Raw genomic sequence first — 16,753 nt, 5'->3', positions numbered from 1 at the left:
CGGGCCAGCGGGCAGGACCCAGCCCCGGGGCGGGGAGATCCGCGAGGCGGGGGAGGAGCAGTCGCGTGGGGTGGGAATGGCCTCAGGGGGTCGCCTGGAGGCCCCGGCCCCGGAGAGCCCAACAGAGCTCGCTGGGTGGTGGGATCGTGGGGTTTTTACACCCGATCGATCTGTTCGCCCTTACGGTGCCCCCGGACTCCGCCTTCGTGTTTAGCCTAGCCTGGGGCTGGGCCCTGGGGGGCCCCAGGGCGGCCGGGGCAGAGCCCGGCCTGGGTCAGTGACCCCCCCACTCTGGGGCTGGGTGCGGCTCCAGAGCCCTTGGCAGAGAAACGGGGAGAATTACGGGGCTGGGCCCCAGGGCGGCCGGTGCAGAGCCAGGCCTGGGTCAGTGACCCCCCCACTCTGGGGCTGGGCCCCAGGGCGGCCGGTGCAGAGCCCGGCCTGGGTCAGTGACCCCCCCTCTGGGGCTGGGCCTGCGGCGGTGCAGAGTGCCTGGGTCAGTGACCCTCTGTGGCTGGGCCCCAGGCCTGGGCCAGAGCCGGCCTGGGTCATGGCCCAGCCCTGCTGGCCCAGGGCGAGCCTCCCAGAGCCGGAAGGACGCAGCTCTTCCCCTGTGGCTGTGGGGCCAGAGGCAGCCTTCCTCGCCTGGGTGCCAGCCCCGGGTGTCACCCACTCTCCTGGCCCCAGGAGGAGAAGGCGCTGAGGTCACGTACTGCTGGGCCAGCCGGCGGGTGCTGGTGCTGGTCAGTGCTCTGGGATCAGGCTCCAGGCCTCGGGCACTGGGTCTCTGCGCACAGCAAACACCTTTACAAGTGAAGGATTAAATCCTGCCCAGTGCCAGAGAGGAGCAACCCGCCCAGGGTGCAGGCGGATGCTGCTGCCGGCGGTCCCTGTGCACTAGGGGGCAGTGGCAAGGGAGGAGGCATGAGCAGCTGGGCCGGGGGATGAGGCCAGCACCTCACTGCCCTACTTCATCTGCTGCCATCTAGGGAGCGCGCACCTGGTGCCTTTCGGGTGGGGCAGGGAGGGTGGTGCAGAACCTCCTGCAGGCCCTGCTAAGCCTGCCTGCCTCCGTCACCCCCTGCAGGTAAAGCTCGTGGGAAACCTCCACGTGGCCGTCACGGTTGTGCTCTTAGGGGGCAGAGCCCAGGATTGGCCCCTCCCAAGCAGGTCAGTGGGGGTCACCTGCCCTTTCTCCCTGTGTGTGTGCATGGGGGGGAGGGGAGGTGGTAGAAACATCTGCCAAGTGCCAAGTAAAGGGAAATCCGTTCTCACTGTTTGGAGTCACATGGGCAGTTCCATGTCCATCACCCCCACCCCTCTTCTAGTTAGAACCTTCACAAAAAGTCCGTTCAGTGTAGACGGGCATTTTCCAGGGTCCATTGTGAGCAAAGCGTTCCTTAATGGGCCATTCAACTTGTCCCTTCATGTGCTGGCTGAATACCTTGTGGGCGTTACCACAGGAGCAAACGTAGTAAACAACTAATATTCCCAACTTCAGATACCAAGATGATACATGCATAGAAATAGCATAATCATAAGTACCAGCTATTTCACCTACATGACTATTCCCAAAAGAGGTTCTGAAAAATCATGCCATGTACTTGGGACCCTATGTGCCAGCACCCTGCCCCACTGGAGTTTTGTTATCTATTATGTAACAACAGAGATGGAGCCAGTGACATGACTCCGTTTAGCCTAAAAGGGCCAGGTTAATTTGTAGCTGTTCAGGTGTGACTGCACCTTTAGTCAGTGAGGGGATATTGGCTGGCACACATTCAGGTTAACAGCCTTCAGTGTTCCTTTCCAGGTAGTTTTTTAATGTTCATAAACCTGGTATGTCCTGGGGTAGTTTAAAGCATAACACAGGTTTTGAGGTTGGAAATCTGTGAACCTCTGCCTCTGAGATTTTATTATTATTATTATTATTATTTATTTATTTAGCTGGTCATAACATGTGAGGGTCTCTTCTCCGCCCTCTGCTCATGAGGTTATGTATGTGCCTTGTAGCACTCTTCTGAACAGCAGTTGGAAGGAATTTTTTTTTTTTTTGTCAGTAAGTGTGAACTGATTCTTTTCTCTAAGAAGGCATGTAATTTTTTCCAGGTACACACTGATTAATGCAGAAAACAATTGGGGTTGTTAACCTTTCTTCAAATTCCATAGAAAATGTAGTTCAGCTATATTTTCCAGTACAGTGATGAAATGGTGTTTGTGCATACAAACATCAACATGCTTAACGACTCACTTTCCCCCAAATATGTAGTATTCAGTCTGTTTTGTAAGGAATATGGGAGTTGGGTGAGGAGCCATGTCAGCATATGGATGACTCATTAAGAGACAAATTTTGAGTAGAACTGTATCCTAAACTGCACTCTGGTATTGTACTCAAACATTGACTTTCAATGGGAGATTCAGCTTCCTTTATAGGAACAGAACAGACTCCTGAAACTCTTACCACAAAAATGGTCCATTGTCATGCATATAGTCCCATTGTCTTCAGTGGGATTGATCAAATGATTAAGGGTTTACAGGATGAAGTTCCAAATTTGTAAATTATTCTGGATGAACTAACACTGCCTGAGCTGTCGGATGACAAGGAGTTTCATTCGACTAAAGGTGGGCAGCTGTGTGATAAGTCTTAGCTCTGCTGCTAAGGTGAGGAACATAGTTTCAGCAAAGTTCTTGGCAGATTCCTGAGGCAGCTGGTTTAGGGTCCTCAGTGTCCGGCATTATAATTTTCACTTATAGTTCTCTCACCCACAAAGCTGGAAAATGAGGCATTTGTTTTCTTTGTTTTGCTGCTCCAGTTCCAATTAGCAAAATGCATGTTAGACTAGTTCGGCTGCAAAGAATTATTCTGCGTACACTGGGGACAAGACCTGATTCCCATCAGGCTGCAGAACTGGGCTGACATCAGAACCCAAACATCCTCTGGTCAGTGCAAGCAGAGGCATTCCTCTAATGATTTGGACTTGATGTGATGCAGTATGGATGTCATGGATAATTCAGACCAATGGGGAGAAACAGAATAAAAAACCAAACATTGTTAAACAATGGATGGATGGAAGGTGTTTAAAGTTTGTTAGCATATGTATTGTGTTGTTAAAGCCATATAAAGAATGAATGCCCTCCCTAGTTGCGTTGTGCTCCTTTAAGGAGCAGAGCACAGCCCCACCCCTCTCAGGAGGGGGGAGTCTTTCCGGTGCCCCGTACCCACTAAAAATCTCTTGCTGGTGCTGCGTTCTGGAGGGTACCACCCTACTTGCACTCCGGATCACCCCGTCCAGATTTCCTGCTGCAGAAGGGGAGGCTGCCAAATCCCTCCTTTCCTTCCTTCCTCCGACACGCCCCTCAGCCCACTCTTAACCCTGCACGTGAGGCTCTCTCCTCGTTACCCACCGATAGAATCATTAACCAAGTTATCAGGCTGGGCTCTGTGCAGCTCTTCATGGACTTTGAGATGCGTACGGCTCCCTTATTAAAATTAGGCTGTGTCGTTTCAGCAGGGATGACCCACAGTCATGAGAACATGGGCTCGCCCCTCATTCCTGAGAAACACCCCAACAGCTGGGAACCACCGGGGGCCACATTCCCTGAGACCTGTAAGCCTTTCTCAGGCAACCCCCCGCCCCCAGTGACTTCAGAGGGCAGTGTGTGAGTGAGGACTTCAGGGACTGTCGGTGTAGTGTGCGTGTGCATATACACAGCACCTCGCTCACTGGGGGTCTGATTCGCCACTGCTACCACGACATGGAACTGAAGAACAAATTAATAACAAAAGGACAGTTGAAAATACAGCTTGATTGACATGCAAACCCTCTGACCTCTTCCTGCCAGGATCCCTGGAGTCGCTAGTGCAGAGCTTCTGCCATTATCGATTCCCTCCCTTCTGCCAACTTGAGTATTAGGCCCAGATACTCAGCTGCTGCAAACCAGCCCCAAACCCTCCCCCATCCTCCCCTCTAACATTTACCTGCCCCTGCTAATCCCTGCCTCGCTCACCAGCTTCTTGGGGCCTGTGGCAGCTAGAGGGCAAACTGCGACTTAACACCTTAATTTAGTCCCTGTGAAGTGCATCCTCAGGGGACCGGCCTGTCTCTGGTCCAGCCCCTCTCAGCTGAGTCTGGGCTGCTGCGCCCCTGGGTGGCTCCCAGCTGTGGTTACGCCACAGCCCCGTGCGGCCTTGGCGCCTGGCAGTTTCCCCTCAGGAGCCTGTGACATCACCCGTTTGCAGGGACACAGAACCAGCATCTTCCGAACAAAGCATCATCGATTCACTCCTCAAAAGGCACAAAGTGTGAGAAGGGAGACGAGCCCCTGCACGCCTGGGGATTCCTTCCCCTCAGCCCAGCTAACTCCAGCTCTGAGCCGGGGGCAGCGGACTGCTCCTACTGCACTTCCTACTTCTCCCTCTGTGGGAGTGTGCCAGCCTGGCAGCTTTGCCTCGGCGCACTTGTGGAGCCTCTCCTCGCTCCGTTTCTTTAGGGTCTTTGAGGCTTTAGGTTTCCTAGCTTGGATGGAGCCAGGTAGATAATTTCTTCCCCGTTGATGGCCAAGCCACTGCTAGCATAGCTGCTTTGAAGATGTCTACCCCGGGCTGTCTTATCTTTGCCATTGTTTCATTTCTTGTGGGATGCCCAGCTGTAGTCTCCTGAAACCCACCATCACCAAATACTTGGAGGTCTGCCCCATCGTCACAAACAATAATACAGATATTTCCCACTTCAGCACCGCAGCCTAATATATGCAGGAGGACGGGTCTAAGGCACCCAGGCCCAGGGGAGAGCAAAGGGGGTTTCAACCCCCCTTTGCACCTCACTCCTGCTGAGCTGTGTGTTCCTTAGCCGCAGCTTAGGATCCGTGTCTTCACAGGTAACGGCAACGCTAGGCCAGCTTCCAGGTAGCTCACTGCACTGGCTAGCAGGGCAATGACTGTTACTGGGATTCGGATTCTAAATTCCTGCTCTCAACTGAATATCCAACACTGCAGCTGACCCCACAGGGAGCTAGGCACGTGCACCGGAGAGCAGACCTGGCCCTTACACGGGAAATGCTAGGGAACAGATGGTCAGGTAGATACTAACCTGAATGCTGATTTTTGTTTCTGCTGATCACAGGCCAAAATTCTGCTCTGGGTTTCATCTTGAGTTTAATGGAACAACACACCCATGTAAGATAAGTACCTAGCCCCAGGTGCCCATACTCTGCTCTGTACATCTGCAAGGGCCCAGATTCTTTTCAGACCATCCCCCATGAGGAGGAGGAGGAGTGGAAGGAGACATGCAGTATTACCAGTTCCAGGAGGAAATCACTCTTTTCAAAGGCATGGAAAGAAATGAGCGTCTCAGAGCATCTTGTTGGAAAAAATCATGGACCAGATTCTTAAGGAAAGGGAAGAAAAGCATCATCCATCTTCAAGGAAAGATCATAAACAAATTCTGTAAAAACATGGAGACCCCTCGCTCCTCTTGTTGATGCTTTTCCGTTACTGCCACACACATGTTCATATGCAGCATTCCACTAACAGCTCAGAGTCAAAAGTTAACAGAGTGCCAATGGACTTCCTGTTTTCTGCTTAGTGTAAACACACTCACCTTTAGCTCCCAGTGAAATGAATGGGAGCTGAACGCACTCAGCACCTTGTAGGATTGGGCCCAACATCTGGCTCGATCCAGCATTCCGACAATTTAAATCACAGAATTTGAGTGACTGATATGAGTTATTTAAATGAACCTTCAGCAGAGCAAACAATCATTTAAGTAAGGCTGACAAAAATTTCTTAAGTCATTGTTCACCCTGAGATAGAATAGATTTATTAGCAAGAGGTAATCAGGAAACATATATTTTTACAAAAATGGAAATATTTTTCCAAACAAGCTGTAAGTTGAAATATTTTAGGGCTTGAAATAGAATTCTCATACCACTAGGTATTGCTTACAGCAAAAGTTTTCTGTTTGTTACAGTGGAGCATGCCTGCCACTTTAAAGTTAAACTGTGTTTATATACTGTACAATGTAAAAAATACATGGTAATATTCACAGAATAAGCACTACATTACTATATTCCTGCTAGACGGTGGTTAGACAGGATTACAGTATATGTAATAAAAACACTTGGTCATTTTTTTCTAATTCTACATTGTGTTACTAATAATTGTCACAAGGGATACAGATTTATAGCATATCCACAGAAGCGTGTAATGAGTCTTATGCAGCTAAAATATTAAAAGATATATTGTCTCTCCCCTACTTTTAATGAACTCTGGGCAGCAATCAACAAGAGCGATGGATCGTGTAATTTACACACGTCTCTTTCCCCACACAGGCACAGTGTCTCATCCTGCTGGGTCCTGCTATCTGGCGTTACCAGAACAGCCAATGAGATGGTGGAACAGAAACAGAGCGCAGGTTAATGGAGGTGTGATGAACTACAGCTTATGCTAGTCTGTGGCCTGTTGCTAGATCTGTTGGCTCCGTGATATAATGATTTAGATCACCCTCTTGACCAAAAATGATTGTTTTAAACTGCATCACAGTCAAGGAGAATCTTTTTAAATTGCTTGACTCCAGAGCAAGTGTCGTTTGGTTACAATAATTACGTGAAACGTGCTGAGTGAGTGCCCTGATTGTGCGTCCAACACAACAGCAGTGTCTCGGGTGGAAAGGAAAGGCGACTAGAGCTCTGCCTGTGGTTTGTTGTGTATTTGCTGTTTTTCTCCTGCTGCCCCAGCTCTCCCCCACCCCCTGAGAAGAACAAATGACAAAAATAACTGTTTAAAATAAACCAGGACTGCCATAAACAAAATGCTTTATGCATGAATCCTTAAACAATGCAGGACGTTCTAGTCGAGTTCTACTGTGTTCTAAGAGCAAGAGGAAGTTTGGTTTTCGTTGAGAAGCACATACGAGGAAGTCAATCAAGGTGCCCAACAGAAACAAACAGGTATGTACAATATGATACAGGATGTGTACAGACGAACTGCCGGCCTCTGCTCCACATTCAGGTAGGCAGTTTAGGTTCTATTCGGAGAGAAGATTCATAAAGACTTTCTTCATCCATTACAAATGATTGGTCCAGTAAATACTGTGTCACCTGGAAAAGAAATTGAACTTGCAGAGTCAAATCATTAGTAAGCAGGGACTTGACCTTGCTCCCCATGAAGCCAACGAGTGTCAAGCCCTAGAAGCGTTAAAACATGAAGAAATGGAAATGCCGCACACAGCCAGCCAGCAACGAACCAGCACTGCGTTGTAGGAGCTGTGTGCCACTCCCCTTGGTTTGAACAGGAGCTGGTGCTTTAAGGCAGACTCTGGTCCCATGACTGAAGTGTTTACAGCCTTGGCCTGCTGTTCTCAGGCTGACAGAGAAGTGAGACGGGGAACGGGACAGAGAAAGAGGAAGGAGACAGAGGAGCACAAACCACACCGCTCTCGAGGGAGTTTGACATTTCTCAAAACACACCGAACAGAGAGAGAAGCACCATTTGAAAGGGTTTGAGGGGCTTGGGGCGGGATAGGGGAGTGTCTCAGAAACGGGAACGGTAGAAGAATCCCCAAGCCACCCTACTCCACAAAAGAGAGGTGCTCCCTTGCAGCGCTTCTGTGCTGTGCTACGGGCCAGAGGGGCAGCGTGGAGCGAAGAGACAGACGCCCGAGGACAGGAGAGCGCATTTGGGGATGAAAGCTGCTCTAGAAATGCAAGACATCAAGTCCGTCAGTGGGGAGCCCGTGTAGGGCTCTCTGCCCCGCCCCACCTGGCTCTCCCTGGGTGCAGTGGCTGGGAGGAGGTCTCCACACTCTTGAACACTGGCCCAGCTAGGTGGCTGTTGGAGGCGAGGGCTGCAACCTGCACGTACCCGGTTCAGCTCCCCAAACCCCTGCAGCCCTGCAGGGGCCCACAGGTCGGGGCATGGGATGGCATCCCCTCAAACCCAGACCGAGTCACCTGCACTAAGCCGGGTGGCTCTGCCCTGTGTTGCTTGTGAAGAGAGGGGAGGGCGGGAACTTGGAATGGGGTGCTTGAGCGTTGGCTGCATTTCTGTTCCGGGAGGGAAAAGCGAGTGTCCAAAGTGCTTTAAAGGGCTGATTCCCAGAGGAGAGCGAGAGAGAGCCCACTTCCCTTCCCCCGCCGAGATTTGAGAGCAAACACTCAGGAGTCTAGCGGCAGTGGTGAGTGAACTCTACAGGCAAACTCGCTGTTACACTGTATGGTGCTGACGGCTGCCATCAGGTGAGTTTTGGATCCAGAGACCTTCACAGACCTCCCCAAAACCAAATGGTGCCAAGCACTCTCAGGCTCAACAGGAGCAACTGAGCCCCTTTATAGAGAAAACAACTAGGAACAATGGAGGGACTGCGTGGCAGGTCAGAGCTAAGCTCTGTAGGCTAAGGAGTTTCCATGACTGCAAGCACAGGGTCCAGGAGACTGGTACGTGTTAGAGGCAGAAAGCCAGCAGAAGCATTTGCAAGTAAGACCCGGAGAGAAAGCAGAGGGATGGGGCTTCTTGGGCACAGAGGTCACAGGAGAGGCAGACTTGGGGATTTCTGCTCAAGGAAACAGTCTGCTGCCGTTTGTTTCTACTCTGTTCAGGGAAACAGGACTGTGCACCCATTCTTTGTAAATAAACAAATTATACCAAGCTTACAGCTGGCTCATAGCCTAATGGAAACAACCCTGCAGGGTCCCAAGCACTGGCTAACAGGTAGGCCAAAGGGGAACACTAATATCAATAGAAATGTTAACCACAGCCGGGCCTGCAGCTCTGTGTGCAGAGCCTCCATGGGGCTATTCTGGAAGGCCACCAAGCTGGCAGGAAACAGCCGTGAAACCAGTTTGCTGCTAAGCCTGTAGCAAACTCTCTGTCCTTTGCTCCCCCATGGATAATCCTCCAAAATCGTTAATATCCCATTTCTGACAGCTCACCACGACTGCTCGTTTGCCTCATTAGCCAATTTCCAAAAAACCCAGTGAGCAGCAGCAGCAACCAGGGAACCCATCTCCAAACATTACACTCCAAGCATTAGTTAGACGCAGCAGAGCATCCAGTACAAAACCCTGCCGCTGTCGATCTAACTATCAGCGTTACTTTTAAACGGCTGTTCAGCCCAGCTCCACTGAGAGCCATGAAGAAAGAGTTAAAGAAGGAGTTGAGTTCATCAAACTCCAGACAAAATAATAAATAACCCCAAGTCTTCCTTTGTGGTGAATGAAAGAGTATCTAGCCGAGTCCAGGGCAGAAAGTGAGCCTTGTGGTTCTAGCTGAATCACTGCTTTTGTTACGGAAGAGGATTATTAATGAGAATGATAACAAAAGGGCCCTTGGACATGGGGGCCACAGGAGTGAAATGTATTATTTCTTATTGCCATCAGAAGACAAAACCTGAAATTGGCCTTGCGCGCAATGGAAACCAGCGTCTCCCCAGGAAGATGCAGCCCATGTCCTAGCTGTGCACAACTTGCTATAGGTTGTTCTCTCTGTGGAACCTGACACCCCCCGTTTTCTTTTCTCCATCGCAGACAAAAGCCGTTCCACACGGGCTGGAAGCTACAGCTGTAACGCAGTCCATCCCCACAGTCCTCCTTGTTCCCACCTTTGGCTGACACAGATAATGTTCTGTTCTGTTTGAGTCAGGTTCTTACACCACGCTCAGCACTGCAGCATCTGACTGCAGCAGCCATTTATTGTTAAACTGACCGAAGGAATTATGGGAAATGAGAAGTCTGGTTTGTTCTGAAGGGTTGATAGCACAACAACTAGGCCAGGGATGGGAGGTGACCTATTCTATCCAACACTCAGGGGGCAGAGAGAGAGGAATATTTTCCTTCTCTTATAGCCATTTCTTCTGCTCCACACGTCCCATCCTGCACACCATCAGCTCCAGAAGACTCCCCACAGGGAACCATCAGAAACGGCTCCGATTAGTTTCTTCTATTTTAAATTTAGTTTAAAAACATCAAACTCTTTTTGGAGCAGCCGTCAGAAAGGCAAAGCTGATTTGCTATGAACGCTACAGCAGCAAGTGAGAAGAGCAGGATGGAGACCCTGCGAAGTCGGAAGTGGAAGAACATACCTTGGCTTGGTGTTCTATCTTGTAGGACGTTTGCTGAAACTGGCGGATCTCTCGAATGATGTGGGAAATCTGCCCAGAGATAAAACAGTGTAATGTCTTATATTACTGCAGCTGCCAGTATCAAACTTCCCTAAATACCTCATGCTCCATCCCAGACCCAAATGGGGGAGGGGGCGGAGAGAGAGAATCATTTTGTATATTGATGGTAATTTTGAAACACAACGTTATTTGGCCTTCAATGAAAAAGTCTCTTTGTTCCCTAAAAAAACATTTGTTCCTTTCATCTGCAAGAACATTTACGTGTGGGGTGGGGAGGCAGTCGGTCAGATAAGGAAGTTATTCCTTCTGCTCAGGTGATGGGAGTCTGTGATGTGGAGCTGACAGTTCTGGGTTCAAACCTTGCTGACAAGCCACATTGCGGGGGAGGGTTTGAGACCTTTGCCCCGAAGGAAGAGTTTGTCGAGTCCGTCAGTAGCTTTACTCAGCTCCTGTAGTTCCAGGTATTTGTAGAGCAGCAAGAAATTCAAGAACCGTGTAGGAGCTAACTGGGAACGTCCTCCCCTGGTGGAAATCAGCGTGGCCCCATTGACTTTAATGGAACTATGCTGCTTTACACCCACTGAGAATGTGGCCCCGACGAATGGCATTATCCCTAGAGGCACTTCTCTAGCGCAGAGTTAACGCTCTAGCAGTGCTGACCTGCATCTCATCCTCCAACCACTAGCTGGCGCCAGCGGGAGTCTTGGGGACAGGGGCAAGGCAGGCGCAGACTCTGGTGCAGTAAGAACACAGCAGGTCTGGGTGCAATTGCCAGTCCTCCACTAGCCATGAGGGTCTCTGCAATAACAGTCCTCCACTGGAGGACTGGGTTGTAGTTTGGGTTAGGGTTAGGGTTTGGTTCTGGGTTGTACCAAACTCTCCTTTATTTCACCCCGAGAAGTTACCCCAGCGTGGAACTCACCATTCTCATCTTGGAGAAGTTCACCAAGCCATCTTCGGTATAATTTGGAGTTCCCTCCTCTATGAATGCCAGGTCGGTCAGATACATTCCCAGGTAAGGGACACAGGGCGGGTCACAACTGAAAAGCAAATCAGACAAAAGGGGAAAAAAAATCATCCTTTTTTTTTTTTTTTTTAAAGAAACTATAGAAAAACCTTTCAATCAGCTGTGAGAAAAAACAGCCGTCTCCGGGACGCAATTGTTGGGCTATGTAAGGGTTAAGTCGAGACCTGGGAAACGGCTGGGATGCTGGCATGGTATTCGAGGGCAGAAGCACGGGCAGGCACCGTTTCTGCACTTGACAGATAAAGTGCAATTTCTCTCCCTTCCCTTCTGCTTGTTAAGGATTGATCAGCATTGCAGCTGCATGGGGAATGTGGGGATCTAAAGGATGCTCTGAGTAAAGCAGTGTTATCGCCCCCTCCCTTCCTCTCCCTGCTACAGAAACAAGCTCGGGGTCATGGCCCCTTCCTCCCTCCCCTCTGAACTGCTGATTACGGGAACTTGTGCCTCCAATTACTGCAAAGAAATGTATCTTCAAGGTAAAAATGTCTGTAGAATATGCATAATGCTGTAAACACTACACTGGGGCGGGTATAATCGTATTCAGTATATAGCTATTCATATTCATGAGATGGGCGTTTATATGATCAAATAAGGGCGGGGGGGGGTTGTAGTAAATGTGGGTATTTACCTAGTAACTTAGATAAACGAGCGTGAGGCAATTAACTCAGGGCTTACTCGACAATTCGGTCAAGGGGAACAAGCACCTCATTAAAGAAGCCCGTCTACTCAATCCGCCTCTGGGTCCCCTCACTCTTCCCTAACAGCAAGAAGATGGGACGTCGACAGTCTGTCCCTGCAGTCCTCCCACGCCCACTTTCACGACTGGCCCCCCCGGGAGTCTCATGGTGAATGGTGTGCTGGAGAGGGTCCCTACTAAAGGGAGCAGAAAGGGGAGGGTTCAGAGCCCGCCCTCCCCAGCAGACGCCTTCCTGAGTCCACGAGAGCTTTAGCAAAAGGTTAGAAAGAACTTTCACAACTTCTTTTCTAATAATGTCAGTGTTAAAATGACCATCGCCTCCTCCTATCTCCACCCCCTTAGCAGCACAGATGCAGAAATCAGAATTTCTGGGTTTTTTTCCAACTGTTGTATAAATAGATAAGACAGAAAATATCATACTGCCTCTATATAGATCCATGGTATGCCCACATCCTGAATACTGTTTGCAGATGTGCTCGCCCCATCTCAAAAAATATACTGTGGAATTGGAAACGGTTCAGAAAAGGGCAACAAAAATGACTGGGGGTATAGAACAGCTACCATATGAGGAGAGAGGACATTGATGTGCAGAGAAACTTCCTGTTCCAATCACAGGCTTCGAACTGTCAACAACCCCAGAGGTGACAACAGTTGTGGTTGTCAGGTACCGAGCGACGGGGATGCCCTGACACACATTGCCATGAGCAGAGGAAGCTGGAGCAGTCTGTCCAAGGGATGACGGTTCGGATGATAGATCCACTTCAGCCACATTTCAAGAAACAAAGAGGCAACCTGGCAAAGGGAGGGAAGGAGCTTGGCATGGTAGAGTCGTCCGGAGAGGCCAAAGAAGAGGTTTCCTGCGCCAGCACCGGATCCTGTCCCTGAACCACCTGGCCCTGCAGGCCCAGCGGGAACAAGCTCAGCACTCGCTTGTAGCTGCCGTGGTTTGGGAACGAGAGCCAGCAATGGAACCAGTGATCTCACTCTGGAGCGGGTTGAAGACAGGGCCCTCTCGGACCGAGGCGCAAGGTGGCCCACTGGGCAAATGGAGCAGGCATTGGTGGCCAGTAGGCACCAGGCCAAGAGGCCCTGTCCCGACTGTGGGAACAACGCTGATCTTGGTACCATCGGTGATCCGAGGATGGTCTGGTGCCTATCGGGTGATGATGATGGAAAGAACGACCCTGGTCTGGATCTCGAAAAGTCCTGGAGATTCTCTGGTGACACAGGGGAGCCAGCGCCTGTGGGGTGGGCAAACCATCAGACTCGTCTGAAGCCCAACGTGGGGCAGCCTCGGTGCACGTGAGGAATGGGGGGCTCTGCACTGGTGGTAGGAGCGAGACGCACTCTGGCCTGGTACTGGAAGAGGCTCCGGCACCGAAGGGCGGTACAGAGCTCGACGAGGGGATCTGCTGCCAGGGCAGTGACAGCGACGCAGGGTGACCAGCATCGAGGGGGCTGTCGGTGCAGGGCACAGGGTCAGCCTCAATTCCAGCATCTGGGGACCACAGTGGTACGAGCTGTGGAGCCGACGAACCCGGCAGCGCTACGACCTGGCTGGAAGGTGCCCAGGGCACAACAGAGGATGAAGTGGTAGAAGCTACGGCACCAGAAAACTCCTGACCCAGTGGAGAGTCAGGGAGTGAGAGGCAAAGCAGGACTGATGCCACCCGACATGCCACCGGCATGGAGACAGTCGGGCTGATGCCGATGTCATTGGTACTGCCCCAGGGCAGTCCGGGTTCTCGCTGGTCTCAGTGTGGTGCTGGGCAGCGGTTAGATGGCCCGCTCCATCCCGCGTGGCGGAAGGAGTACAGCGCGGGTCTGCATGCCTCGTTAGAAGACAAGGGAGAGTCTCCCCGAGCCCTAGGGTGGGAGGTCTTCCTTGCCGCACGAGAGAGGGAGAATGACTTCTCTTCCTCTTGGGGAAACCCCAGACCCACAGGTGGCACGGCAGCCCTTGCCGGATCCGAAGGCGATGGCCAATCAGACGAGGGTCTCAGTGCCGAAACAAGCCTCCGGGCCGCTCAGTAGCTGCTGCTTCAGCCCTAAGTCTCGCACCACCCAAGTCCTCTTGGTGAATGACCTGCAGACGGAGCGCCGTTCCGTAACGTGTCCCTCAGTGAGGCATGGCGAGCCCCTCGGGGAGGATCACTGCTGGGGACGATGTGAGGGCATCACACAGGGCAGCCAACCGCTAACACCAAACTAAACCGAGGGTACTACTAGCTATTCTCTAGAGTCAAAGACTCCGAGAACTGAGACCGAACACAAGAGGTGAAAACACCACACAGAGCTCCGGTGCTAGCCACGGGCTGTGAGGCGGAACCGAGGGGGGTCAGAGCAGGGGAGGGGGTAGGACCACGGGGCGAACGCCACCCCGCTAGGTACTGCTAGGCAAAGCTCTGCAGCTGAGCGTGTGTGTGGCGACGTGGAATAAACAGTGGCGTCTACTCGAATAACTGAGGAGGATATTAAATGTCATCTACTGGGGATAAACATTTTTAAATCAGCAGCCCCGATACCTTGCAAACAAGACTCTTAAAAGCTGATTGAGGTGTTCTCTGGCCCATTTCTGTCCATTTTTAATAAATCTTGGAATCCTGGGGAAATTCCAGAGACTGGAGGAGTACTCATCTCGTGACACTATTCAACAAGACAAGCAGGATGACACGGCAGATTAGCCTGACATTCACCCCAGGTAAAATAATGGAAAAACTGGTAACAGATTCAATTAATAGAGAATCAAAGGACAGGAATATAATTAATGCCAATCAACATGGTTTTATAAAAAAATTGTTCTTGTCAAATAAACTCGTAATCTCATCAAAGAATGAAATCAAGTTTGGCGGATAAAGGTAAGTGTGCAGATATAACATACTCCATCTTCTGTAAGGCACTGGCCTTAGCACTTCACTACAGTCTGATACAAATCAGTGCTATATCAGAGCAATACCATACCAGTGAAATGGATTAGGAACTGGCCAGCTGACAGGTCTCAAGAAATAGCCGTCCATGGGGCATCAGCATCGATTGGGGATGCTTCTCATGGAGCTTTGCAGGGATTGATTCTAGGCCTGATGCTATGCAGCAAGTTAACATAAAATCACTGCTAATAAAATGTGCGGCTGACACACAGGCTGGTGGACTGGTAAATAATGATGGGGTCAGGGCAGAGCAGTGACTCTGAAAAGAATGGAGGGGTCACAATGGACAAGCAATTGAACACAGGCTCCCAGTGTGATGCTGTGGTACAAAGGCTACCGCAATCCTTGGCTGTATAAACAGGGGAGTGGCAGGAGCAAAGAGGGGATTTTACCTCTGGATGTGGCATTGCTGAGACCGATACCTGAATACTGCATCCAGCTCTGGTGTCCACATTTTAAAAATGATGTTGAAAAATTGGAGAGGGTGCAGAGAAGAGCCACAAGCATTTGTCAAGGGCTGGAGAAAATGCCTGACAGTGAGAGGCTTAAGGAGCTCCATCGGTTTAGCTTATCAGAAAGAAGAGCAAGCAGTGACTTGAGCCCAGTGTATCAGTTCCTTGATGGGGAGAAAATCCTGGGGACTAAAGGGCTCTTTAATCTAGCGGAGAAAGGCAGAACCAGAACCAAAGGCTGGAAACTGGCGCCAGAGAAATTCAACCAGAAACTAGGCACAAATGTTTAGCAGGGAGGGTGATGGACCAGACTCCCAATGCCAGCGGCGGATTCTCTTTCTCCTGATGGCTTCCAATCCGTACTGGAGCCTTCCTGGAACATGCGTTTGACAAACCAAGTTACTGGGCCCAGTTGGGGTGACTGGGTGAAATGTAAGGGCCCGCGTTACACAGGAGGTCAGACTAGATGATCTAATGGTCACTTCTGGCCACCAACTCCATGCATCTATGGAAAAACGCTTCCTGTCCTTGACATTAAGGCTTTTGCGGGTGTCATCTTAGCTCCTTTCCAGGGGCTGTTTCTCTCCCCCGAGGGCGTGTGTAGGAAATGGGAACACGTGCACTGGCATAATGACATCCCAGTCCCATCTGCAGCCCTGTGTTAGCTGTCCCCGGGCAAGGCTGGGTCCCCAGGGTGTTTCAGGAGGACACAGGTACTGTAAGAAACCCGGGCAAGCTGCCTGTCGGAAACCATCTGTAACAGGCTTTCAGCAACAATCACACAACCACAGTCACGCGTCACTTACTTTTTCAGAGCTTCTCGGAGATTCTTAAACCGGCCCTCCGACGACACCAGCCTTTGGAGCTTATCAATCAGAGCTTTCGTCTGCAGGGAATGAAGAGCATGTCAGAGTTAGAAAGGGCCCTGGGAAAAGCTGCACCCTTCCCAGGGGCAGAAGCAAGAGTGATTCTGAAGCCTTTGACAGTCAAGGGCTTGGCCCTTCATTTGAAATGTTCAGAGCTGTGTGCGGCGGGGCAGACCCTCCGAAAGGTCACCCCCTATCCTGCCTCAGCCTGCTCAGTGTCCTCCACGCCCATGGAGCAGGGAAAGCAGGAGGGGCCCCTGAACACAACACCCACAGCACAAAGGGAGCTGACAGGAGACTGCACTGCTGACTTGTCCATCTGGACTCCCCACCTGAGCCCAGGCGAGGCAGAGACGTCGTTCCCGAGTCACACTGCAAAGACACAAAAGGCTCCTGCAGCTGACAACTTGCACGGAAACAGACCTTGTGATGGAAAGGGGCCAGCAGGATATGCAATGTCATGACTTACAGGGATAGGGTTCTTGGCCTCTTTCCTGACCAGGGTCCCCGTTTCCATCCTAAGACTCCCCTCCCATCTAGCTGGGACCACCACCCCGCAGTACGCAGCATGGGAAGGGCACGGTGCTTGCAACCCCTGGACACTTGTGTGCAGCCCACGGGTTAAGACTCTCTGCCCTATGCACACATCCTGCTCCCCTTCCCCACTGTGGG

General features: G+C 51.0%; 1 protein-coding gene across 5 annotated transcripts in view; it reads right to left on the bottom strand.

Moving 5' to 3' along the window:
- Positions 1–6,793: 6,793 nt before the first annotated feature.
- RASGRF1 (Ras protein specific guanine nucleotide releasing factor 1) overlaps positions 6,794–16,753 on the bottom strand; it is an 89,263-nt gene continuing 79,303 nt past the window's right edge. For all 5 annotated transcript variants that reach the window (XM_039491976.1, XM_039491978.1, XM_039491977.1 and 2 more), the window contains 4 exons: positions 16,022–16,101; positions 11,035–11,152; positions 10,074–10,142; positions 6,794–7,095 (listed from right to left, as the gene is read on the bottom strand). In XM_039491976.1, coding sequence (XP_039347910.1) covers positions 7,003–7,095; positions 10,074–10,142; positions 11,035–11,152; positions 16,022–16,101 — 360 coding nt within the window. In that variant the 3' untranslated portion in view covers positions 6,794–7,002. The remainder of the gene's footprint in view (positions 7,096–10,073; positions 10,143–11,034; positions 11,153–16,021; positions 16,102–16,753) is intronic.

This window comes from Mauremys reevesii, linkage group 10 (genome assembly GCF_016161935.1).
Source record: "Mauremys reevesii isolate NIE-2019 linkage group 10, ASM1616193v1, whole genome shotgun sequence".
NCBI classification, from domain to species: domain Eukaryota; kingdom Metazoa; phylum Chordata; order Testudines; family Geoemydidae; genus Mauremys; species Mauremys reevesii.
Note: the sequence above shows the minus strand (reverse complement) of the source record. Positions and strands in the feature narration are given on the sequence as shown.